This window comes from Haemaphysalis longicornis, unplaced genomic scaffold (genome assembly GCF_048455015.1).
Source record: "Haemaphysalis longicornis isolate Haplotype H1 unplaced genomic scaffold, Haemaphysalis longicornis Haplotype H1 scaffold_7, whole genome shotgun sequence".
NCBI classification, from domain to species: Eukaryota; Metazoa; Arthropoda; class Arachnida; order Ixodida; family Ixodidae; genus Haemaphysalis; species Haemaphysalis longicornis.
The window spans coordinates 16,580,670-16,606,017 of NW_027526422.1; the positions used below are offsets into that span (position 1 = coordinate 16,580,670).

At 47.7% G+C, this 25,348-nt stretch overlaps 1 protein-coding gene across 4 annotated transcripts in view; it reads right to left on the reverse strand.

Annotated features, from left to right (window-relative positions):
- Window positions 1–25,348, reverse strand: part of LOC144144595 (protein ABHD15-like) — a 162,266-nt gene that overhangs the window by 17,067 nt on the left and 119,851 nt on the right. For 3 of the 4 annotated variants that reach the window (XM_077676098.1, XM_077676100.1, XM_077676101.1), the window contains exon 2: window positions 82–2,334. In XM_077676098.1, coding sequence (XP_077532224.1) covers window positions 82–383 — 302 coding nt within the window. In that variant the 5' untranslated portion in view covers window positions 384–2,334. Of the gene's footprint in view, window positions 1–81; window positions 2,335–9,284; window positions 9,345–25,348 lie in introns of those variants that run through there. The other variant, XM_077676099.1, reaches the window with a different exon arrangement.

The following is a 25,348-nucleotide window of genomic DNA, read 5'->3' on the forward strand; positions in this document are numbered from 1 at the left end:
ACGGTACATTCGCAACGAATCTTCCTGTGTACTACCGAGTGGGCCGAGCGTCAGGTGCCACGTATACGGCGCATCCCTCACCTGAAGAAGGGCACGTCGGTGGATCTCCGCAGCACGGTGGCCGCCAGCAGCGACTGCACGGTCGGGTTCCGCGCCCACGCCGGCGGGGCGTAGGCCTGCGTCAGCGCGGGTATCGCGGTGGCCAGGAAGCGCGAGAAGTCCGACTCCCGGGCCACCAGCCGCGGACGCGAACCCCGGGGCTGGAGCCGCGGAGACAGCGCGTGCAGCGCCAGCGCTGCCAGCCACACCAGCACCGAGAAGGTGGACAGCGGCGAGAAGAGGAGCAGCTGCAGGGCTTCCGCCATCAGGCCCGTCGCAGCCATCACAGCCCAGCCAGGTCCCACCACAGGCGCGAGGAACTGGTTGGCAGCAGCGGCAGCAGCGGAGCTCGTAGGGCCTTGTAGGTCCAGCTTTTCGGCCGCTTAGCGCACAACAGTTTCTACCACCAACGTGCGTCGATTCCTGGCCAGTTTAGGCCTTGAGTGACTTAAGCCGTGGTCCAGTCATTCTTTGCGAGGCAGGATCACACACACAACGTTTTTCGCCAGCTGTGGAGAGGAGTCACTTCACTCAGGTTAAGTTTTCTGAGTGCTTTGTTTGGGGGAGCTCGGTTCATTTCAGCAGATCGGAGGCTGTGTGGTTACGACTTAGCTCTGACCACCCATTGGTACGTTGTGACGGATAGAAAAGACGGGAGCCAAAGCTCAAGTGTAACTCGCTTCATTACTGCCATTCTGGAGCTGTTGAGTCCACGGTGTGGTTGAGCAAAGTTCTTCACCATCAAGCGATTCCTTGTTCCACCAGTTGCTCTACAAAAGTAACACGAGCTTCGAAATTTTAAGGGCTGTGTGAGATCGTCGTCTGACCGGACAAGAGTTTAGCTCGATGGGGCGAAGCCTGACTAAAACCAGCAATTTTAAAGCACCGTGGGTGTTTCGTTTGGGTTCTAATGTGATAACCGAGAATTTGGTGCAATGATCAAAGGAAAAGGATGCGTAACGAGTGGAACCTCTGTAATAAAGATTTCGTGAACACAAAGCCACGTTACAGCTTTAACTTTTAGTTCCTATAACAATTTTGGTATTTCGTTACAGAAAGACCCGATTAAACATCGTGTCCCGAGGCTATCAAACATCGCAGCTACGACCTAACTGGCGGCTTAACAGCAGCAACAACAGTAGTCTCCTGCTTCACGAGTAGTCTTAGTTTAATCCGTTTCTCTGTTTAACGGCTCTTGAACAGTATCTCGTAGATTTGTATGCATCAGCCGTACGTGGACCGTATTTCTGACTGCCGCGAAATGGCTGCCGGGAAATAATCCCCGGTGCTTAATTCAAGAGCCGAGACAGCACCTGCCTGCGATGTTGGTCTTTTGCTACCTTCAGTGCGCGCAATGATCAGTTTACGAGTAAATACTAAACTAGTAGTCCAACTACCGTCAGTATAACAATATTAAAAATCCACTAAGGCGCACAAGCGTAACATTCGTGTGAAACGAAAGGCAATTATGGCATGATTTAGTCACGATGCGAATAAGTTAAAGCGCTAACGTTATATTAACATGAGAAGCACGCGCAAGTGTGTTTAACTTCACCAGTAAGCAACCTGTCAATCAGAATCTGGGGGCTAAAAGGCTGTGTCGGGAGCATTCACGTCGACAGATATTACCCGTATGTTCACTCGCACCGTGAGTACAGTTGGCATGTATTGATATTCTCACACATATCTGGTAGGCGAGTTTTTTTCTCGAATAGCGATTGCTACTAACTACGGATGCACACAAATATGCAGACCCTCAACAATCTCAGGAATTCACTGCATTTAACAAGCGTAGCAGCATGAATGACATCATACATCAGGTAACATGTTTAGTTTACAACCTTATCGGTGTCGGCAATGAGCAAAAACGCGTTGTTTTAATAAGAAAGCGTTCGGTAAGATAACATGAGCTCGTATGTTCCACATGCGCAAACAAATGAGCTGTAGAGGATGAATATTAGAAAAAAACAATACTGGTGGCAGGTTCAAACACTGTTGTCGGCGCTTTCTCGACGCAGAGCGTTCAATAAACGAGAGCTGTCGAGTATCCTCGCCTCACGAGTTCATCCGCGAAGCGACACAACGTAGCCAGATAATCTTCCAGGTGACTGACAACGTCCAGGGCGCCGAACGGTAAAAGCGGCGTCGTTGTCCGCTTCCCCGGAGCTCATCATGCGCCAGCCGCGCTTTGTACTTCATCCACGCTTGGGAACTGCACTGCGTCCATCGTGGAACCTGGGAGACAAAGCAAAAAAAAACTGTGGTCGATCGCTCTGCTTATGAATCGGTAAAACACTAAAGGGAAATCTGCAGCGAAATCTGCAGCTGAGCATAATTTGAGGGTCGGCGGCTGTCTGGTGGGTGTGCTTGGCGAGTGACGTCCTGCTGGCGAGTCGCTTCGGCAAAGGTGTACAGGCATCATTTCCATTACGGATATGACGCCAGTGAATCTTGGTGTATCCCGGCACAAAACACTTTCGTGTTAAAATATAAAACCCGAACACGAACAATCCCAAGTATTACGTACTCTTTAGTACTAAAGGTTGCTTTCCCGCAAGAAGACCCTGTGTGCAGGGGCGCACACTTTACAGGCCGCTTGCTCATTGTACTGGCGTCATTTGCGTGACGGATATGACGTCACCGAAATACTGGTGCATGTCGCAATAAAACACTTTCGTGTTAAAAAATCAGAGCCCTTCTTGTAATTTGCTAATGAGCGTACTTCCTAGCTAACTAGCCGAGTGAAACCTGGAAGGACGATAGTTTTACTCGAGGGGACAAACGTGGGGCTGTCCGTTTCTGTCACGCGTCGTAGGCATCTTAATCTTTGTGTAACGCAGCACACGAAACTGCTCGACCACGGAGGAGGGCAGTCGGGTCGCGTCGGGCCGTGAGACATCCACGTTTAAATCTCCCCCCAGCAGAACAGGTATGTCAACGGTGAGTGCGTGAAATCTGACTGCGCATACACCCCCCCCCCCCCCTCTCCTTCCCGCCTGGAATGCGGGCATAAAAATGGCAGGAGGGAGATAATCGCCGCGCGTGGCGAGCAGTATACACGATTCGGCAAAGAGGCGATGGCGGTGGAGAGGTGTCTAAAGTGGGGCTGTAACCATAGTATCTCCGGAGAATGTCATGCTTCACTGCGCAACAGGCAATGTGAAAAAAGCCAGTTAAAAAAAAAAAAGAAAAACCGGGCCATCTCCACTAACGTGAAACTTGGTGGAGGAGGAGGGGGCGGGAGTAAAGCCTGCAGTGTATAAGTGTATTCTCAGAGCCTCGGCGTTATTGCCCACGGAGATGAAACCGTTGAGGGGTAGAGGTATACAGCTTTGCTGCAAAAGTCACGCGTCTTGGAAGCACGAAGCTCTCTAGTGCGAAGCGTAGGAAAACGAGTGTCCCGGTGTGTTCTTTTAGTACGTGTTTTTGCACACGGAGATGCAACGTTCTAGCGCGAGGCGTCGGAAAATGAGCGTGCCGGTGTTTTAGTACCGTGACTACATGAAGCGACGACGACGATAGGACGCGCCAACAGCTCGAGACCCTAAGGGGCTTTGCCCCTAAAACCAGGCTTACAACGATCTTTTAAATACGATAGTCTTTCTTGGGCCACTTAAACGCAGAAATTTTGGTCTACCCGTATGTCTGCTTGTCTCTCTGTCTGTTTGTGACTCGATACAGCCCCCCCCGGCTAAAGTGAAACAGGAGTTGCGCAATAGTCTTATATGCCCACAGCCAAGTCTAAACGTCTAAATCCGGTGTCAATGTTTATACTTGCCAACCCTGTTGAACAAGGACAAGACATTACGAAAATATAAGGCATAAAATCAACACATAAGTGATATTTGCGGTGCTCTTTATTTAAAAATTCATTCATGCTTGGCTTTTGCGATAGGAATTGAAATACTACATCAACTGCAGAAAACCGTCGCCTGCTGTTGCAGCGCTGCGATAGCTCCTTGCGGCATTTAAGAAATCAAACGGCAAACTCAACGCACGGTTCCATTAGCCTCACGTTAGCCTCACGTTCTGCTTGGACGCTCGCGGAGTAGGGACGATGGTTCTATAAACGTTGCAGTAGGGTCACTCGATTCGCGAGCGTCTCCGCCGTACGGCAGCGCTGGCATCGAGGCACCCGACTTGGAGCAGTGGAACGCGGTAAATTTAAATTGACTTGAGCATACCTCTAGCGTGTTATCTTGGGAGTAACGAGACGGGAGAGGAACAGCATGAGAGGTGAGCGGGAAAGAGAAGGGAGGCATTTACTTGACAGGGGCGCCATTCGGCTATCGTCTTTCGTCGACATTTGCAATGAGAGAAGCAGATACGCGGCCATTTTATAATGTGGGCTTCACCTATAAACACAATTGCCTTGCTGGGAACACGTCTTTTCAGGGACAATATAAGCATATCAAAATATGGAGGCCTTAGGCATTTTTTTTTATTTTTATGAATTTTTTTCCAACACAGCTCCTGAGTTTTCGTTTCACACGCCGAGTTACCGTTCCACACGGGAGCGGGAACTGGAGGGATTACAGGTATACAGCTTCGTTGTAAACGAACAAATGGGACGAACGCAAATTTGGGTGTCATAGCTTCGATGCGAGTATTATGCGTGTTAGTTCTGGCGTACTTGGTGCCTCCACTTGGTCCGTCTGTCCGTCCTTCTGCCCGTCCTTCTGTCCGTCCGTCCTTCCATCCGTTCATCTGTCTGTCTGTCTGTCTGTCTGTCTGTCTGTCTGTCTGTCTGTCTGTCTGTCTGTCTGTCTGTCTGTCTGTCTGTCTGTCTGTCTGTCTGTCTGTCGGTCTGTCTGTCTGTCTGTCTGTCTGTTTCTCGATTCAGCCGCCCTGCTCAAGTTGAAAGATTTCTTGAGCGAGACGTCTATATATCCAAAATATTTAAATCTAATAAATATAGAAATATTCTACAGATATGTCAACATTTTTCAGTAACGAATAATATTTGGATTATTTGAGGAAGAACATCAATGAATAACTGGTGTACGCATGGTTCTAATTAAAAATAGATGTGTGCCTCATATTTACGAGAAAAAATTAAAAAAAGACACGCTGACAATGTTTTAACCACGAAGTGCAAACAAAGCTGGCGTCCGTGCTCTCGTGCGCGCGCTGGGCAATTTATCAGTAATTTCAACTGTGGACACAAAAAATTACAATTTTCTAAACAACTTCGCTGTCAAAAAGACTACAATACGCAGCTTTTGCTTTTGAAAACATCGTTGCATCTGTTTCACCACAGCGTACCTGAATTAGCGCTTCTTGAGATCAGCGGGCAAAGTAGGCCAGCGGTGAGGCCCAGCGTATACACTTTCACCCGAAATAAGAAAGTTGCCTGGGATTGGACAAGTGTGAGATGTGAGTGAGGGCATGGCTGTTTGCACTGCTTGGGGTGTCTGCGTAGATACCGCTTATAAGTCGAGTTGATGTCGCGAACAGCTCCCCTGGACGCACCGACGGCTTATTCAGGTGCGTAGGGTGAAGCAGACCCATAAAGGGTTTTAGAGCATAAATGTGTCCGCATTATTGTGACTTTCTTTTTATGAAAACATGACAGGCTAAGATTACTACTAATGTTGCTAATGCTAATCTCACTAATTTTGGTGCAAAATTTTATGTAAAGAAAGGCTTTTTTTTATTTCACTACATGTAGTGAACAGCGGACCTTACAAAAAAAAATAAATAAATGAAAACTGGGACGAGTTCCCGAGCGCTGTAGATTTCACGGTATCAGCGCAAACTAGCAACAAACGGGTCTGTACACTATACGTAGCATAAGGCACCGTAACGCAACGTAAACATAACACAAGATACTACTGAAACCGTAATATCGCGTGAAAGCGTGAGCGTGGTTACGGAGTAGGCAAGTAAGGTGCAAAGACTTTAATTACAATCTGCATCACTGAGCGTGTTGCCCCTTTAGTGTGTTGCAAGCAAAAGACGCAGCCTGAATACATTGTGGCACAGGGGTAAAAAATGCCGAGTCAGATATTCTGCAAGATAGTCCAAAGAAGGCAAGAAATGGGCCAAAGATATAGTGCAGATTAATGAGAAAAACTAACAGCTTAAGTTATACTTTTTTGAGAGGGAAAGGCTAGCCTAGAAATAAGCTAAAACTACTTTTCATAGCGTTAGAAAAGTGGCTAAAGGAAATATTGGGAAGCAGAAAAATAGTTCGAATGTGAAGTAGCAAGCGGGTAAAGTATGTGTCCATCGCCAGTGCCAAGGTCTGTTGACTGAAGCCGTATTTGAAATGACTGAAATGTTTGAGGCAGTTTGGTTTTACGCACAAGTCAAGACATGGATTGTATACAGGCAGGGCAGTTGGTATGTTCGCGAACAGAAAAAAAAAGGTCTTAAGCGGAGTAGACCCTCGTCAGTTATAAATTATCCTTCATGCCTAAGTGCCTACCTTTAAAGAAAATAAAGCTTAACACTAAGCAACAGCTTTCTCTGATAACAATTTACTTAACTTTAAGTGGTTCCCCGTGGAAAGACAGTAGACATGAAGAGATCACGAAACCTTAAAGGACAATTGAACGGAGTTTGTTCAATTTTTTGTTGTGGCTGTATTTGACTATTTAGCGGAAATGACAAGGTCTTAGTTTATCTGTATCTGACGACAGAAGAAACGCCATGAGTAGTTTGTGGTCACCGCGACGAGAACACGACACCTTCGAGGCAGACCACTTGACCTCCATCAGTGGATATGGGGACCCCACCACCACTTGCGTTTCTTCGCCAAACAAGAGCTAACTTGTACCTGTAACGTAGTCTTTATGCCATCGGGTATACTCTTGCCATAAAAAAAAACTGCTGTAACGATGTCGTACTGGCCTGCAGGGTATTCCCGTGCTGTCTGAGCCTTGACAATTGTGCCGTTCAACCACTTCACGGTTAATATCGACCTTTAGTTTGTTCGTGCACAGGTCGCACGGGCTAAGCATGCTATCAATCGCTGAATTTAGCTCTCATGTCTTGTCAGTGCCGACATCAGAGAATCGGCGGTGACGATGGGCCAAGAAAAACGACACTTTTGAACGCAGTTCTGTATTTGAAAAAAAAATGCGCAAATTATCCCGAAAATTATCAGAACGTTGCCCGCGCTTTCCAGATTTTATTATGGTACGGTAATTTGACATGCTTAGAACTTATTTCGGGTCCCTTTGGATATGGCTACGAATCACTCATGGTCACTTTAATAACAGCGTAGTAAACGCGCGTGTGTTTCGAGCATTGTTCCAGCAGTTAAAACATAAGTCGAAGTAGAGTCTACAGAACAGTTTAGTAAGCTTGCTATTCACCGAGCTGCATGGTACTCGCTTTGTCAGCATTAAAATGCAATGAGTTGCGAACCGGCCGGCTTATATGCGTTGTGAAAAAAAAAGACATTAGCATTTGTAATAACCCAGATGTTTTTTCAGTGTTCAAAATCAAATTTGGCTTTTGCGTTCGGATGGGTTACAGCTGAGACCAAGAAAAGATGAAACTAAGAAAATGTAGGCCAAGCTCAAGATTCGCACACACATAGACAAAAATGTGAAAAAGTGGATGATTCACTATGCAGGCTTTGAAACATAAAAAAATAGGCCACAGAAACTCACTTTGAGCGAAAATTGCGTGCACGCGCGCGCAAGAAAGCATGAATTTGCTTTTTATTGTTTCTGCTGCTGCAGTTCAACGGGAATATAAGGTTCTCCATAAACAGCCCCAGGTAAGTTCGCTCATCCAGAACCAACTTTAGCTCGTCTATCATGCCACGAAAGCGCAATTTGGGTAAATGGAAACACACGACCACACGCGTAATAGAAAAACCCGGCGGGGCTTTATTAACATCTAATCCACGGGTTTCGCATTTTTTCTGCCAGGCGCAGAAGATTGAAGATTGTTTTTTTTTTCGTAGAACACTGCAGTGCTTCTTTTTTTTTTTTCGCAAGCAGTAATTAGTCTCCCAAATAAGGGGTCTCCGATCGAACTCGCACGTATGAAAGAACTCAAACTTCAAAGGCGCGCCTGACAGATTAAACTTCGACTTGGTTGGAGCGAAAACAGGCGATATCAATTCGCTTTACTCGTGCATGACTATTTCCAATTTTTTTATTTTTGTGATTTAATTATGGCGTAGAAATTTGGTGTTGACTTGTTTTTTTTCTTTTTTACTATTTTGAATGCGATACAGATGCTTCTCGTCAGCGAAACATATTTTAAAATATTAAAAAAAAGAGCTGCATCACGCAAGGCAATCGGTGCATCAGTCATGAAACTAATTAAGGGCCGGGTGCCCAAATTTAGCGAGGACGAAGGCACGAAGCTGTTTGCCAGGCCAGAACAACGATTGGGTTGCAGTATGTGTTGCAGTATGTGCTTCAGTACTGTAACAAGGCGCAATTAGCATGATATGGTGATAACGAAGCGGAACGTTGGAAGCCAAGCGAAAGATTGCCTATAGCGGGGCGAAATGCACTTAGGGCATAACTTTGTGTTGATGACAATGGGAATGGAGAAACGGAAGAGCTGAACCGAGGGCGGCAGGAGGTATAAAATGGTCGAGATAGTTAGTAGGCTGCCGATGCGACTGCTGCTGAACCAGCGTAAAGGCAACAAGTGACAGATAGAGAAAAAAAAAAACTGCTCAGAATTACAGCAATCTTTTTAGCAGTAATTGAAGCACGGCAATAGCTGTAGCGCCACCCTTTGCAAACTACGTCCTATATTCGAACCTTTTAAATGCTTCGGAGAAATCTGCGCCGTTGTTCGTCGCATTGCCTTGTGTTGGTTGTGTATTTCTTTTGGCCTACGTATCCTCCCTTAGCGTATCTCACCGATAATGCCTGCGCAGACTGTTGCGTTGGTGTACCGTCGCGATTTCTTTCGAGCCCATGTTGAGCACTGCAAACATGTTCGCATTTAAACCTCCTCACGTTATCTTTGCCAAACATCTCAAGCAGCGAGCCAACGATTTTGCAGGGCTCATGTCTTCTCTCTTATTAAGAAGTCATCTCGCTCTGTTTTCTGACATGCCAGCCATGTTAGAAAAGAGAGCATGTGCGGCATGTGCGGAAGGGCACCCTAGTGAAAACAACACTCCCTCACTGCGGAATTTCGCCGTAAAATCCGGGAGTAAAAGGCATATACAAAATACAGGATTCAGGAAAAACGGAGAATACCTGAGCGATTTGAGGCTTGCAGACGATATATAGTTTGGCTGAGTGATACAGCAGAACACCTGCAAAAATTCAGAAAGCAGGGCCATTTAGCTAAAAATAAACATGAACAAAACTAAAGTGAGGACGAATAAACATGCCGAAAGTGCCCTCTTCAACATGTATAACGCAGCGCTAGGACAGGTAGAAATTATATAACAACCTCGGACAGGTGGTCCTGCTGACAAAAACTACGAGAGAGAAATCCGTGGCAGAATAGGTTTGAACTGGGGCGCACTCGGCAAGCCCTCCCAAATAATGAAAAGTAAGCTACCTCTATCGCTCGAAAGAATATGCAACCAATGCACGCTGCCGATGATGACATATGGAGCGGAAACTTGGCGCCTTACCAAACAACTCGAAAGCAAACTTAGCTGGGCCCAACGGGCGAGGAAACGAATAGTGTTAGGAATAACACTCAGGGACAGACAGGAAACGAGCTTCCTGGATCAGGGAACAAACTCAAGTAGATGATATCATAGTTCATTTGAACTATAAGAAAATAAAATGAACTTGGACTGGCCATTTGGCGAGAAGAAATGACAACCCGTGAACCACCAGGGTAGCAGTGTGCATACCGAGGGACCCTTCTAGAAGAAGGGAAGGCCAATAACACGATGGAGGGATGAAATAATACAATGTGGGGGTAAAGAATGGACTCAAGCAGCGCAATGCAGGAGCGATTGGAGGTCAGTGAGAGAGGCCTTCGTCCTGCAGTGGACCTGGGTAGGCCCTGCAGTCGCCGATGGTAGACGTACTGTATGCCCGAGCATGGGAGGACCTTACCGGTTCCCAACCGCCGGTGCTGGCACGTTTGGTCGGGATTATGAAGCGTAGTTAGCAGACACGATATTACTGTACTAATATAAAAAAAGCTGGCACCTTTGAGTGTCCTATTTATTGAGATAAGGAGCTTTATAACTAATGTTTGGGTTGGCCTAGTTAGTTCGTCATAAAAAATGAAACAGCGCTTAAAAGAAGACGGTAAAAGAGGAGACGGACACGAGCGCTGGCTATCAACTGAGCAATATTTATTGCTTCCGCAAATATAAAGGGAAAAATATAATGACGTCACGCTCGTGCGTGAAAAAAGAAACAAACAGATGTACAAAATGCAGGCGCATCTACTGAGCCATCCTCATTCCAATCTTATGTTTATGTACCCCAGTTCCTTCTTGTACAAGGATACCCACGCAATCTTCGCCACGCTGTCTATCTGCCACGCCTCGTAGATTTTGAATGCGCGTGTACCGCGAAATTTCTCGAGCACTATCATGTGTTCCAAACTCGAGGAGCACTTACAGGCGTTGCAGTGCGTTGCCAAATTGCTTCCTGTGCCGACCCTACGGTAGTACACACGCTCTTTTAGGCGCGCCTTCAGGCATCGTTCGGTCTGCCCCACATAAGCGCGACCACATGCGAGGGGCACCTCGTACACGACGCTGTCGCGGCAAGCCACGAAGCGCTTCGCGTGCTTTGGTTTAGCGATACACGTGCACGCGAAATCTACGAGGCGTGGGAGATAGCCCAGCGTGGCGAAGATTGCGTGTGCAGCCCTTCAGTAATCTTGTACAAGAAAGAATCCTTGTACAAGAAGAAACTTGGTAGCCTTGCACAAGAAGGAATTTGGGTGCCTAAACATGTGATTGGAGTGAGGATGGCTCAGCAGATGCGCTTACACTTTGTACATTTGTTTGTGTTTCTTTTTTTCTCGCACAAGCGTGACGTCATTATATTTTTTTCCTTTATATTTCCGGAAGCAATAAATATTGCTCAGTTGATAGTCGGCGCTCGTACCTTTGTCTTCTTTCACTGTCTTTGTTTAAGAGCTGTATCGCAGTTTTATGATGAGCTTTTCTCATTTATGTAAGCAAGGAGCGGTTCATAGTGATGCCACTGTTGCTCTCACAAAGAAAGGTTACTAATTTCTACCAAAACCTGCTGTAATGCCTTCAGTATTATGTAGCCATGTTAGCACTCCGAACGGTCCGACAGCCTGAAATTAATTTGTTAGGGGCGAAGCCCCTCAGGTGCTCGGGCTGTCGGCGTCTGCTGCCGTTGTAGTCGTTTCATATAGTCACGCTACAAAAACACAGGGAGACTCGTTTTCCAATGCCTCGTGCAAGAACGTTTCATCTCCGTGGGCAAAAACGTGTACTAAAGAACCCACCGGAACGCTCGTTTTCCAACGACTCGCGTTAAAACTTTTTGTGCTTCAAAGACACGCGACTTTTAAATCAAGGCTTTATACCTCTACCCCTCAAACGGTTTCATCTCCGTGGAAAAAAACCCCAAGGCGCCAAGAATACACTTATACATTGCATGCTTCGACCCTCCCCAGGTTTCACGTTAGTGGCGATAGCTCGGCTTTTTTTTTTGTGTGTGTGTGCTAATCTGGTGAACCCGACTGGAGTACACTAAGGTAATCGACGCTGATAAGAAGGTCCAGCCAGATGTTATTAATACCAAATGCACATTGGAACATCGTTACGAGAGGGCACGGACGACAAAGCGAGGAGCGAAGTTTACTTCGCTTGCGTCACCCATCGCCCGTTACCGCGCCTGTATCCTCGCTGTTTCCGTACACGTCCCAATATGCCTTTCCGCCATCTATCTCGGCTCGCATCAGCGCTTCAAACATCAAATACGCATTTAATGAAATTTTGGAAGTACACAAGGCCGACGAAAATATCTGCCACTTGTAAGCCGACAAGCGCGGATAACTAGACGGCACTCCCCGTTCACCGACAGTGGTCATGCATAAACGCTGACAGATATCAGTACACAAAGAGAAGGCGAAAAACTGGGTGAAAGGGGAACGTTCATCGGTGCGTGATGAAGCTCGCGCAATTCCATCGAATCAGCAGACTCTTTATCGGATGCGGCTCCGGCGACAGGCTGTGCATACGAGATGAAGGCTCGACTACCGTGGATGCGGCACGCGGTTCAGCGGGGAACATTGCAGGGCAGAGTCGTCGCGAAATTTGCATCTATTGAAGTCAGCAGGCGGCAAAAAACGCCAGGGGGCTATGCATAATCAATGAGAAGGAAGCGAATATATTTGTAAGCGGGACGTAATTCGAACGGAAGCACGTATGATGTTGCTTATCTGTTGTTGTAACCTCCGATCGATAAGTACTGAGCAGAGTTGATTTAGGGCTCTTGTATTCCCAGCAACGCCATTCGAGATCTAAGAAACGTGCTCTGGCGACGATGTTGTTCAGCGTGCCTCTAAGGCATTACCAGAGACCTCTAAGTAACCCAGCCGTCCGTCAGACACGGCTACCTCACCATGGTCCCCGCGTGGGTTCGTCACAAAACGGGGAATGTATGTGTACCAAAAGTTATCGTTACGCCGGGATAATTTTCTTAGAAAAACATAAAATAAACTTTACATCCATTCCACTGATATGAAGATGGAAGACCAGCGAAGCTGTATTGGTGAATAACTATATTGCGTTATGTATGGACTCTTACTCTATTGATCGAATAAAGACACGTAAAGATAACTTCCCTAAAACTAATTACAAATTCATTCTCATATACAGTTCAACCTCGTTATAACGAACACTGATATAGCGAATTATCGGCTATAGCGAACTAAATACAGATTTTGGTTTGTCACACTTTATTTCAATGACACTTCTTTTTTTTAATAACGAAACCGAAACCGCGAGAGCCACGCGGTATCGGATATAACGAAGAAATATTTTACCAGGAGGTTGAGAAGCTAACTGGAAAAACCCCCCGTAGTCCTAAGCTGCCGAAGTATAAAGGCCCTTTTGCTCATGAACACTGTGGAAAACTTCATCCTGCTCAGTGTTGAGTATCCACCAGACGAAGATCACATCCTTCATCAAATAAACAAGGACGCAGTCCTGTTTTGTAAAGTGAACTCTGTTCTGTTGTGATTTTACGCACTCATGCTCCGGTTCATTGAGCTCGAAATGCAACAAGGAGAAAGGTAAGGGTTACCTCGTGCATAGTGGGTTCCAAACCTAAAAAAATGCATTTTTGTATCAAGTATTTCTGCGCGAGCCAGGTTGTCAATTTGTTATAGCCGATTTTTACCTCTACGTTTATAACTAATATCGGTTATAACGAACTAACTTGCTGCCCCGATACCACTTCGTTATGACGAGGTTCGACTGTAATTTATTTCGGGATAGTTTCGATAAAAGAAGAGTTACAGCCGTTTTTTGCAACCATACTTCCTCCGTAGACGGCCACGTTTTGACAGCAGACGGGAATTCTTTAACGTTTCCAACGTCACTGTGAAATAACTAATTGTGACAGGTAAATGAAACTCGGCGTAATGGTAGATCCGCATAAGCGGCTAATTTAAGTATAATTTTTCCAAGATACGTGCATTAGATTGAGAGCTCCAAGTAATTTTACACCAGCCCTGGAGCGAGCGCGTGGGATTCTTTGTCTAGGCGACCCGATAGACGCACGCATTTTAAGACTGCTTCGCTGTAAAGGTACTGAATATACAGTTTCATACTAATATACATTAGTATGAAACTCTATGGTACTGAATAGGCTTCATCCAAACGCTGTTACTTAGGTGCTTCGTGAGTGGTGTGTTGAGAAACTCAGCTCCTGATATTTTTTTCGACAAAGGGCAGTAGACGCTTCCCAAAGCTTAAAATTGCTCAGGAACGACATGACACCTGTCTCCACGTAGCGAAAGGAATGCGGAGAGCGCCCGCTATTCATCAGTCTATAAATGTCGCCCGCCTTAAGTTGGCGACTGCCGTAGCACAACTGATCTACAAGCCGGGCCTCGTATATGAATAGCGACAAAATGGTTTGCGCATTATACGTGTTAGAAACTGCAGCGGAAGAAAGTCGAGGTGGTGCGAACTCAAAGAAGCCATTTCTCGTGTCAGCAAACGTTCTTCACCGGGTCAAGACGAAATAACTTACGAGGTCATTTCTCACCTGTCCCATCACTCTCGATTGCGTCTCCCAGAATATTACAATTCAATCTGGCTCTGCGGCGCAGTGCCTTCGCAATGGAAACTAGCTAAGCTAGAGGCCATCCTAAAACGTGGTAAACCGCCAACGGCGTATGACTCTTTATGACTCTTTCCGACCAATAGCTTTACTAAGGTATGTCAGCAAAATTATGGAGAAAATGATATTCAGAAGAATGGCCTGGTACCTCGAGAGCAAAACACTATCCGCCTCGTATGAACGGCTCTCATGAAAATAGAGCAGCCATTGACAACGTGATTGCACTAGTTTCACCTCTGGAAGAATTACATAATAGATGCGTTCCTATTGCTGTATTTTTAGACATGAACCGGCATTTGATTCAGTTTTCTATGATGCCATTCTGACATCCCTTGCTGTCCTTGGGTTTGGTGGAAAACTTTACGTTTGGATTTCAAGTTACCTGCAAGGAGGGCGACAACTTTTCATGTCCATACCGGACGCCCCAACTTCCTACTATACTATACAAAAAGGAGTACCTCAAGGAGCCATCTTGAGCCCTCTGCTATTTAACCTTACTTTTATCCACCTAAAGCGAGTGCTCCCACTTGGCGGCCACGCCACACTTTAGGCAGACGATATCTGTTTCTGGAGTGCGTCGCGATCGCGTCGTACCACGCAGAAAAGGCTATAGAAAGCTCTCGCGAAATAATCTGTGTACCTTTCACCCAGAGGACTCCACCTATCTTCCGAGAAAAATGTCAATTTGCTTGTACTCGCAAGCACATGAATCGATATCCACTGGTTCTCTGAGGCCACACCCTACAATATATGAGAAGCCAAAGATTCCCTGGATCCTTAATAGACCGGAATCGTTCCTGGGCTTCTGAAATGAAGAAACTCCGTACAAAAATAACCGCAATGTCCAAAATCCTCGGGTATTTCGCTGGTAGTGACTGGGAAGGAAGGAAGGAAGGAAGGATAATACCAGGGTGTCGAACCGGAATTTTTTCGGGTTCGGGTTCAAGCCTTCCCGTTCCAGCTCCGGGTTCGGTTCCGGAGCACCATTCCATTCCGGTTCGAATCGGTTCAAAAGGGGTTCTAACGGCTTCGGGAAAAAAAAAAAAAAAAACGGGAGTTTGTTTGTGCTCAATTTTTTTAGTGCTGCGTTTTCGTCCTCTGACAAGTCACTATAAAAACAAATTCTTAATGTCGGTTTCTTTGCGCAAATGTTTTGACTTGGCAAACTTGAATGTTTTCCATATGAGGTCAACGATTACAACACTCACTGAACCGCTGTAAAAGATTCTTATGTCTGCTTAATAAAAATAAAAGGCTGCTTATGTCTGTTACTCTTTACGTGTGTTAAGCATTACCCTTTTTTTCTGCAGTTTTTTTCTGGCAATTTAGTTTAGAGCATTTACATAATTGAATTTATTTTATCCCGGCTCATAAACCCACAATCTCATACCCCGCAGTCGTTTCGTTAAGAAAACAAAAGAAAATGGCTGACGATTTGAATATTGCCGAATGTGAAATTTGAGCCAACGCAAACTGCAGCCTTCTCGGCGACGGCGCATAGATGCTGCGTCTCAGGAAGTGATCGCCTCATCAGCGAACGGGCGGTGGTGCGCGCTATTCTCTGCCGTTATATCGTAGCGTGTGGCCGTCGGAGAGCATGTCTCGCGCGGGCTCGGCATAAGACCCTCCTTCTCAGACTTTTTCCATACTTTTATTCTCCGGTTTCCTGCTCGCTCTATCTTCGATGGACTCTTCGTTCTCCTGGTTACAACAAGGCCGACGCTGAGGGTCTACGCGAAACCACCGGACTGCGCTCTAAATAATGACTACGTAGTCGCCGCGGTGCCGCCTTGTGAGTACTCTTTAACATGCATCCCCTCGCCGACCATTCTCGGGCCGCACCTAGTCTCCAAACTATGGACCCTCCCCGCAGTCTTCTGGTAAGCAGGCACGTAGCCTTCTGGCCGAGGGACAGCGCCCCGGTGCTGCCGACGCCCTTCCCTCCACCCCTTCCGCCCCCCCTCCCATTGTCGCCTCCTTTCCTGAACCTTCTGGCAATGTACAGCCTCCCTGCAGGCTGCTCACTGTCCACTGTGCAGACGACCACTGTGCAGCCAGTCCACTGTGCAGACGACCCTTTCGTCCACAATCGTTTTTTGGTAGCATCGAGTGTCACCCTAGTGCGGCTTCGGCCGTGTCATGCGCAGACGTCGCTCCATGGGTGCACACTTGACAAATTTTAGCACGTTTGCCAAATCCAATGATTGGCAGTGCAATGACTTAGCGCTTTCGATGTGCCAATAACGATCTGTTTGAAGTTCGTCCAGGCGTGCCCACGGCATCCAAAGAAAGCGCCAACTGACAGCGAGCCACCAAAAGTAATGGCGGCGCCTACACGCGCATGTGCAGATAAAGTTCGTGGAAAAGGTCCATTATACCTTTACGGTCGGTCACAAAATAAATCGGACCAAGAGAGCGGTGCGCGATAATTATCGGTGCGACGCCTTTCTGCCAAGCGCCTGCTGTGGAGATAGCTGATGGCGCATACGTGTTCCAGTCCAGTCAATGTATGTCACTTTTCTCGATCTCGGCCGCAGCGCTTCGTTTCTCTTGAATGTGGCCCCCGGCGGCACGGTGCGCGGTGCTTCGAGCGAGCGGCACGATTTTTAGATGCAGAGCATCTGATTCACTCGCCTTGTCCCTCCGGCGCCGTCGTCGTCGTCGTTGTCCGCCCCTCCCCCATTCTCACCCCCTCTCCTCTCCGATAGCGAACACTCTCTCGCGAGGGGCATTTGATTGGATTCAATCGGATTGGCTTGGCTTGGATTGGATTGGATTGGATTGGCTTGGATTTGGATTGGATTAAAGTGGATTTTGTTGGATTGTGTTGCGTCATAGCCGCGGCAGACGCGCTGGGGCCGGCGCATGTGCAGTACTCTCTTTTCCGCGGTTTCCTCTCCTTCGGGCGCGCTGCGCATATAACCGGTGTGCCGTTCTCCGGCGAAGCAACATCCACGCTTGGCTCAAACACCTAGAGTCCACGCCGCTTTACAAGTACGCCAACGTCGTCATCGACTGGGACCGGCTTACGCAGTCCCCTCAACGTTATGCGCGCTATAAAACGCGGTCCCTTCGCCGCTCCGCCTATGCGTCGCATCTACACAGGGGTTTCCGCGAGGGGAGGTGGGGGTTTTTGGCAGTGGCCGATAGCGTGTGGCATGCAATTACGAGCTCAACGTCGCCCCTCATCTTTGCGATATGTTGTCGGGTGCTCCTTTTATTGCCATCTTACTGGCTGTACAAGTACGCATTTGTGAATGCCACCCCCAGCCAGAGACGGCAAAGAAGAGTTGAATAGGAATGGCAGCAAGGGCGGAGTGCGAAACGTGCGGCACATCGGAGACGATACGCCACGTTTTATGCGAGTGCCCACGCTACTCGGCTGAAAGGAAAAGGCTGTCGTCAGCTTTGAGGAACCTGGACTCTCGGCGGCCATTTTCGGAGGGAAAGATTCTGTGCCACTGGCCTTCTCAGTCATCCGCTCAGAAGGCGACTAAGGAACTATTACGTTTTCTACGGGCGACGAACTTGAACACTAGGCTATAGACTGAGAGCTTCCAGTGTCAATCGCTGTCAGTGCCTCAGTGCTGGGCATACGTGCCTGGTCCAACTTTTCCTCTTTTTTTTCCTCTCTCTTTTTTGCCCATTTCCCCTTTCCCACGTGCAGGATAGCAAACTAGGCTCTAGCCAGGTTAACTTTCCTGCCTTTCCTCTACATTCTTCCTTCCTTCCTTCCTACTGGCTGTACAGAAAACTGGCATTCAAGCAAGTCTGCGATAAAGATTCAACGCTCCCAAGTACTACGACGTCATAACTACAACTCTTATGCCCTACGTCCTGGATCGCCCATTCGTGGACGGGTGTTTCCTTTTTCAACAAGGCTGACGCCACGGGCCGAAGCCCTGTCCACACAGCACGAGATGTGAGCGCTCTTCTGGGGTACCACGCGTGGCTTAGCTGTGGTGGCCTCCGTACGGGGCAGACCTGAACACCATAGAGAATGTCTGGGAAATAAGAAAAATGCACCTAGCCAAAAGAAGTGACTGTGGCAGCACGGCTGACGAGCTGTGGAATGCAATTTCAGAGGAGTGGGAACGCCTTCGCTCCCGTTCAGAAATTGGGAAGTCTGTTTACGAATCGCCTCCCTCACGCATTCGCGAGGTAATAGACAATGACGGCAAGTTTGCACACACCTTCTCGGCTTGTAGTAAACCACTCGAATTATCATCTATTTATGAAGCGAATAAACTATCCCAGTTGTTTTCAGTGCTTGATATCAAGTGCATGTTCGTCACATAACAACCAGCACTGGTTCTTTATCACAGACTTGCTTGAACGCGAGTTTTCTGTATGCAGTGATATGACAATAAAAGGAGCGCCCGACAACATATCGCAAAGATGAGGGGCGCCCTTGAGCTCGTTTAAGTGATGCCACACGCTATCGGCCACTGCCGAAAAATCATGCCGCTCGCTCGGAGCACCGCGCACGGCGACGCCGGGTGTCACATTCAAGAGAAACGAAGCACTGCGGCCGAGATCGAGAAAACCGAAATGCATTGACGGGACTGGAACACGCATGCGCTATCAGCTATCTCTACAGCAGGCGCTCGGCCGGAAGGCGTCGCGCCGATAGTTATCGCGCACCGCTCCCTTGGTCCGGTTTATTTCGTGACCGACAGTACTTTATAATTGTTTATGACTTTGCAAGGGTACGTACAAAGAATGATTTTGTGTGTTTCTTTGAGAGCTTGCGTGCGCGGTTCTCGTTCTGTTGTTCGTCACGTGACTCTTGGAACATCCGCGCAGTCGCTGTTCACGTTATCTCTGCTGGGAGGCTTAAAACTTCATTTTTTTGGGTAGCGTTATCCCCAGCAGTTACTCACGCTTGGCCTGCCCGATACCACGCCCCGTTTGCTGACGCCTGCCCCTTCTGTGTGACTCCTGCGCCAGAAGCGGACGTTGAACACTTGTTGTGGACTTGTTCAGGTCTTAGAAACGCCAGAATCCAACACCTCCGAGGCACAGGGCTCCATCCTGGGAGACCCGCCGATCTTAAGCGTTGGATATGGGGACTCCAGCATCTGTCTCTTCTTGGCTTTCTGCGTGAAACTGGTGCAATGTTGTACCTATAAACCTCCCTGTTATGCCGTACGGCAATCTGCCGCATTAAAAAAAAATATTTTCAAAATGCTGATCCAGAGAATGGTGCATTCGTTTTCTGCGGATGCCAGTTTATCTATCTAGACCAACTTCGGTTTTGTCTTTAGTGTACCTTTAATACAGGGTAGGGCGAAAAAGTAAAAAGAGAGAGAGAAATATGGGTTGCTTTTTTCATAAGGCAAATTCACCCACGCGAATACGCGTGTGCACACACTCCCTCACGCGCACACATTCACCCCAAACGATAGTTCCCGAAACACGCGTAAAATGTGGCATACTGCATGCTCTAAAAATACTTTGAGAGGACCGTGTTTGACACCGAAGTCTTTCACACGTTGCCTAACCACGTACGGGCCGCCGCTTTAAATCAGATTACGTCGCCAACAGGGCACGGGACGTTTGTTGCGTCATCCGTAACATTAAACACAAATCTCTAAAGTGGGACAGAAAAAAAAAACAAGCCTGAAATTCTCTTTTAAGATTGATATATTTCGGGGCACAAATATAGCATACACACGCACAAAAAGGCAACGGCGAAGGATAAAGCGAGAAAGTGGATAGGTGAGCGGTTTGCAGCGCCGCATTGGCGAATATTCGGTTTAGAGCGCGTCGCGTACCGAGAAAATTGAAAAATCCGTTGCTACCACATTTTCCGAAAGGCGCATTTTTTTTTTCGTTTTATTTTGTTTTCGATGTGCAACGGCGCGAGCAAAGGGCGCGCTCTCTTAAGAGAATGCTACCATGCCTGTTTCTCGAATTCCTTGTTACATCCTCTTGCATCGTCGCGTCTCGCGTTCACCCGTTCCACGCAAATTATTTTGTTCGGGAGATGCTTTTCTCGCGAAATATATGTGGGCCGCCAGCAGGCTCGACCCAGAGCGATCGCGAGTTGCGTGCTTGGTCCCGGGGTGCAGGCAGTAAATAATCTCGTGTTGCGCAAATGGTGACCCCGGAAAGCAGCAGCAGTTGTGAGCTGCCTCTCTCCGTATCAATTCACCCCCCCCCCGTTCTAGAGGTTTATGCGTCCTCGAAAAAAAAAAAAAAACCATTGATAATGTGAGCACACCTCGCTTGCATTAACATGCATCACCAACTCGCCCAAGTTTTCACGTTGCTCCGTCAGCAGCTGAATCTCGAAAGAAGCACCAATATCTTTGCACGAACCTCGTCCCTTACATCGTGTCTTCCCCCACTGCCGTCTTTCGCCAGCCTAATCAACTCTACGTAAGGCAATTTTTTCTGTTCCGTCACTCCCGCCGTTGCGTCCTTTCGCTCATGCTGTGACCGCGCTTCTCTTTCCTTTCCTTGGAAGGGCTCCGTCTGTTCATCTTTCGACTTACACATGCCCCGCGACCCCCTCTTCTTTTGTCCCAGTACAGGATATGCACCTTGCACACAACGCCAAGGCTGGTCGCATTCGTACGTCATCACGTATCGCTACCATGACCCCGTCGTGCATAGCCGGACAATGGCTGCCCCAACTAAATGTGTGTTGTGGATAACGAGCGCGATCTTCTGAGGAGGGTTGCCACCAAACTGCGAGATCTGTGACGCACGGTGGGAAAGATCTGTTTGCGTTGATATATGAGTAGCCTGTCATAATATCCCATGCTCTTACCGATTTCTTCAAACAGGAAGTCCACAACCCCCCCTCTCCCCCCACTACCCCCTTAAACTCGATCCAATAATACCTTCTATTCTGGTCTGTTGTGCTGTCCGTGACGTGTTCTTTCTGAATAGTTAAACCTTCCTAGCGTGCATTAGACCCACTAATGTTTAAATATTTTATCGTTGAATTCCAAGCCCCTGAAAACAAAATTATGAAACTTTAATTTATCATTTATTAAACTTTAAGCTAACTTGTACGCTTCTTCAGTGCGTGTTATCGTGTGCTTGTCCTCACTAATGATGTTTCGCATGCAGTGGGCCCTTACATACACCCCCTTTAAGGACCTAGTCTGGCCGTATTGGGTGCGAAGAACCGTAGGGGCTGGTGCTGTTGGCATCTCCTGTCGTCGTCGTAGTCACGGTACTAAACGTCATCTCCAATCGTCATCTCCAATTGTCACCTCATGTAGTCACGGTACTAAAACACCGGGAAACCCGTTTACGCCTCGCGCCAGAACGTAACGCATACTAAAAAAAACACCGGGACACTTGTTTACGCCTCACGCTGGAGCGCTTCGTAACGCGTACTAAAAAAACACCGGGACACTCGTTTACGCGTCGCGCTAGGGAACTTCGTGCTTCAAAGACAACAGAGTTTTACAGGAAAGTTGTATACATGTACCCAAAACGGTTTCATCTCCGTTGGCAAAAACGCCAAGGCGCCATGAGTATACTTATACACTGCATGCTTCGCTCCTCCCCAGGTTTCACGTTAGTGGAGATAGCTCTGGATTTTTTCTTGCCTGCAACAGCCCCCTCCCCCCTTTCCCCCACATACACAGAGACACAAGGTGGAAGGACGGAGGTGAACCAATCGAGTTAACTAAACGCTGCACAAACGAGAAAGGAGCTGTTCGTCCACAGCCGTACAGGGTTTCCTCAAAGGAGCGAGAGGCAATGCGGCGACAAGTCGGCGAATCGCTGCGCCATGAAGTTGTGCAACCATGAAGGAGTCTATGGACCTCACCTGTCATTCTCGTTGCAAAAAAAAAAGACGGTACATTCCGCTTCCGCGTCAATTACCGCAGATTAAACAGAACTACAAAAAAAAAACCGAATATGTATCCCTTACCTTGCTTCGACGACTCCCTATATCGACTACACCGTGCAAAGCACCTCTTTTCTCTCGACTTACGTAGCCGATACTGGCAGATGGAAGTTGATAAACTGGACGCGAGAAAACTGCATTCATTACCTCGAATGGATTGTACGAGTTTAAACTGCTTCGTTCGGCCTTTGCTCTGCACCTGCCACCTTTCAACGAATGATGGACAGCAGCGCTCTCTCAGATCTCAAATGACGCTCTTAGTCTTGTCTACCTGTAGATGACGTATTCACCTTTCTGAAACGTTTGACGAACACCTGGAACGCCTCCGCGCTGTGTTCGATGCGAACCGTGCAGCTGGCCTGTCGAGATCGGGGAACTCAAATTCTTGGACATGTGGTGAGCTGTCAGGGCGCTATCCCCTACCGCGAGTAGACGGCTGCGGAAGACGACATTCCTGAGGACGACAGATAAACCGTCTGCCTGTAAATTCTTCGCTGTTTTGTATTATCGACGCCCTGTGGCCAATTTTTTATCAACAGCAGATGTCTTAACTCATTTGACGAAGGTTGACGCACCGTTCGCTTGGGGAGGGAGGACCGTTTCTTGACTTTCGAGGAGCTGAAGAAGCGCTTGTATAGACAACCCCTATACCCGGACACATCGACGAAGATGGCAACACTGAGCTTATGTACATAGAAAACAAAACTTTGTGCAGGGGGGTAGCCGAAGCCCGGGGCCAACGTTTAGACAAGGAACATGCCCTGACGAAAACAAGTCCCTTTGTCAAAACGCTGGCACGAAGCTGACGCTGCCCCCTTGTTCGAAGTTTTGTTTGAATGGAATAAAAACCAGCGGTAAACACGAGACACAGAAGAAAACGACCGGACAAGCTGGCACTAGCAACTGAACGAACAAGGCACTTGAACGCCTAGAAATACCTTCCGGCCACATCATGCGCATTCAAGTGCCTTGTTCGTTCAGTTGTTAGTGCCAGCTTGACCCGTCGTTTTCTTCTGTGCCCCGTGCTTGCCGCTGGTTTTTATTCCATTCAAACATGTACCAACTAGTCCAGTCCAACGACTTGGTAGAAGTTTAGTTTCCCGCGTGCTCACCGTCTTCAGAGCTTCATCGTTCTCTTTCTCACGCAGTATGTGCATGCGTGCGTGCGTGCGCGAATGTACGAAAAAGCCGTTTTCGCCGTATCATCATTTCATTGAAGCGCTTCTGCATCGGAGGTATGCCTATCAGGCACCGTGTATCGTGCGCCCCACTGCGTCGCATTCTTTTGAATAAAACTGGCTTTTGGGATGCTCTAGCCAAAATACGTATACACAAAACAATATCTGCAATCACGGTACGAAACGGAATGGGCCCCCAAATGAATACAGTCAAACCTCGGTACAACGAACACCACATTAACGAACTTTTCAGATTAACGAGCGTTTAAGAAATCCCACGCCGACTGCTTATAGTTTTAATGTAAAATTATTTCACTACAACGTACTTCAGAATAGCGAACGTTTCAAAATAACGATCGTTTTATTTAGTTCCGTGCCATGTTAACAACACCTCAATACTATACGAACTCATATTTTCAAGGCCGGAGACTCTTAGAAGTCCGTTAAACAATCGCGGCAACCGGGGCAGTGTGCTAGTAGACGACACGGCAAAGCGCAGAGAAGAAGAGGACGTCTTGCAACTTGCTCCGCGGAATGCGGCAGCCGATGCAAGAGGGAGAAAAAAGGTGAGGAGAAGAGAAAAAATGAAGCATGGGTAGCCTTCTCCGTCCCGAAAGCCGCGGCCGCGCTATTCGCGCTCACCCCAACTTTTTCTACGTTCCGCCGCTGCTCACGTGGCTTGCTGGATCTTCACGGACATCAGCGGAGCTGACAACAGAGGACATTGCCCAGACCGTGAGCGTTCAGGATGAAGAAGTGAAGATGGCAGCGAGGATGGCATGAACAACGATGCCTCTGAGGGTGCCGCAGCAGCACTCGAAGACTACGACGAGCACGCGACGACTGCGGATATGGTGGACAGCATACAAAAACTCCGCACATGTCCGGGGAAAAACCGCACGGCCACTGATTCACTCCCCAGGAATGTGTAAGAGTTTGAGTCCTTCGTGCTAGGAAGCTTGTGCTACTCACGCTAGATGAAAATCGCCAACCACTTTAAATAAACGTGCATTGTTTCATGATCACTAGTGCATTTTTTTTTGTGAAAAATGACTCCAAGGATGCACTGCTGTACGCGTAGGTCGTTTTAGGCATTGAAATACTATTTGTTTTCTTAAATTTTGCGATTTTCACTATAACGACCTTTCAGAATAACGAGCAATTTTCCACGGTCCCCTGAAGTTCGTTATATCGAGATTTCACTGTAACAACAAGCGGGACGCAATTTTATACGGTAGGTGGTACTTGCGTGCGTTCACCAGTCCTTTTTCTGTGGCATACTGTCAAGTTTACATACTGTTTACATACTGTCAAGTCTAACCTTGCGCTTATTATCATGCAGGCCGTTCCCGAACAAATTCTGCCTTTTTTTGTTTTTCAATGCGTAGCATTCTTTGGCGAGTCGTCCGGAGCCGTCGCTTAGCCCGCGCTCGTGCTCACAGCTCAAAATGGCCTCCCGAAGAGTTCACGCTGCACATCGACGCGGCAGCCTATCGAAACCGTTCCGCTTTCGCCCTATTCGTAACGGGGTCATCCAGTACGCAGCCAATGTCTTCCTCCGTAGACATTTCTACACCCTCTTGTTCCGGGAAGATCAGTACGAAATGCCTTAATAACCCCTCATACGATCCAATACACACCAAATCACCAACAGCTGCGGAGGAGGCGGCCCTCGCCCTCGCACATCTACCAACCCCCCTCGTGGTGCTATCAGATACGCACAGTGGCGATACGGAACTTCTCCAAAGGCATTATTTCCAAACCCGCCTTCAAAATTCTTAAAAAAAATCCCCCGGCGAACACGTGTCACAAGTATGGACTGCGGCCTATACTGGGATAGGTGCTAATGAGGCGGCACATCAGCATGCTCGAGCTGTACTTCTCCGGTCTCCAGCTTCCTTTACACCTATGCACGGCGTCCCAGAGCTGACCCGATCAGCCCTTCTTACTTACCG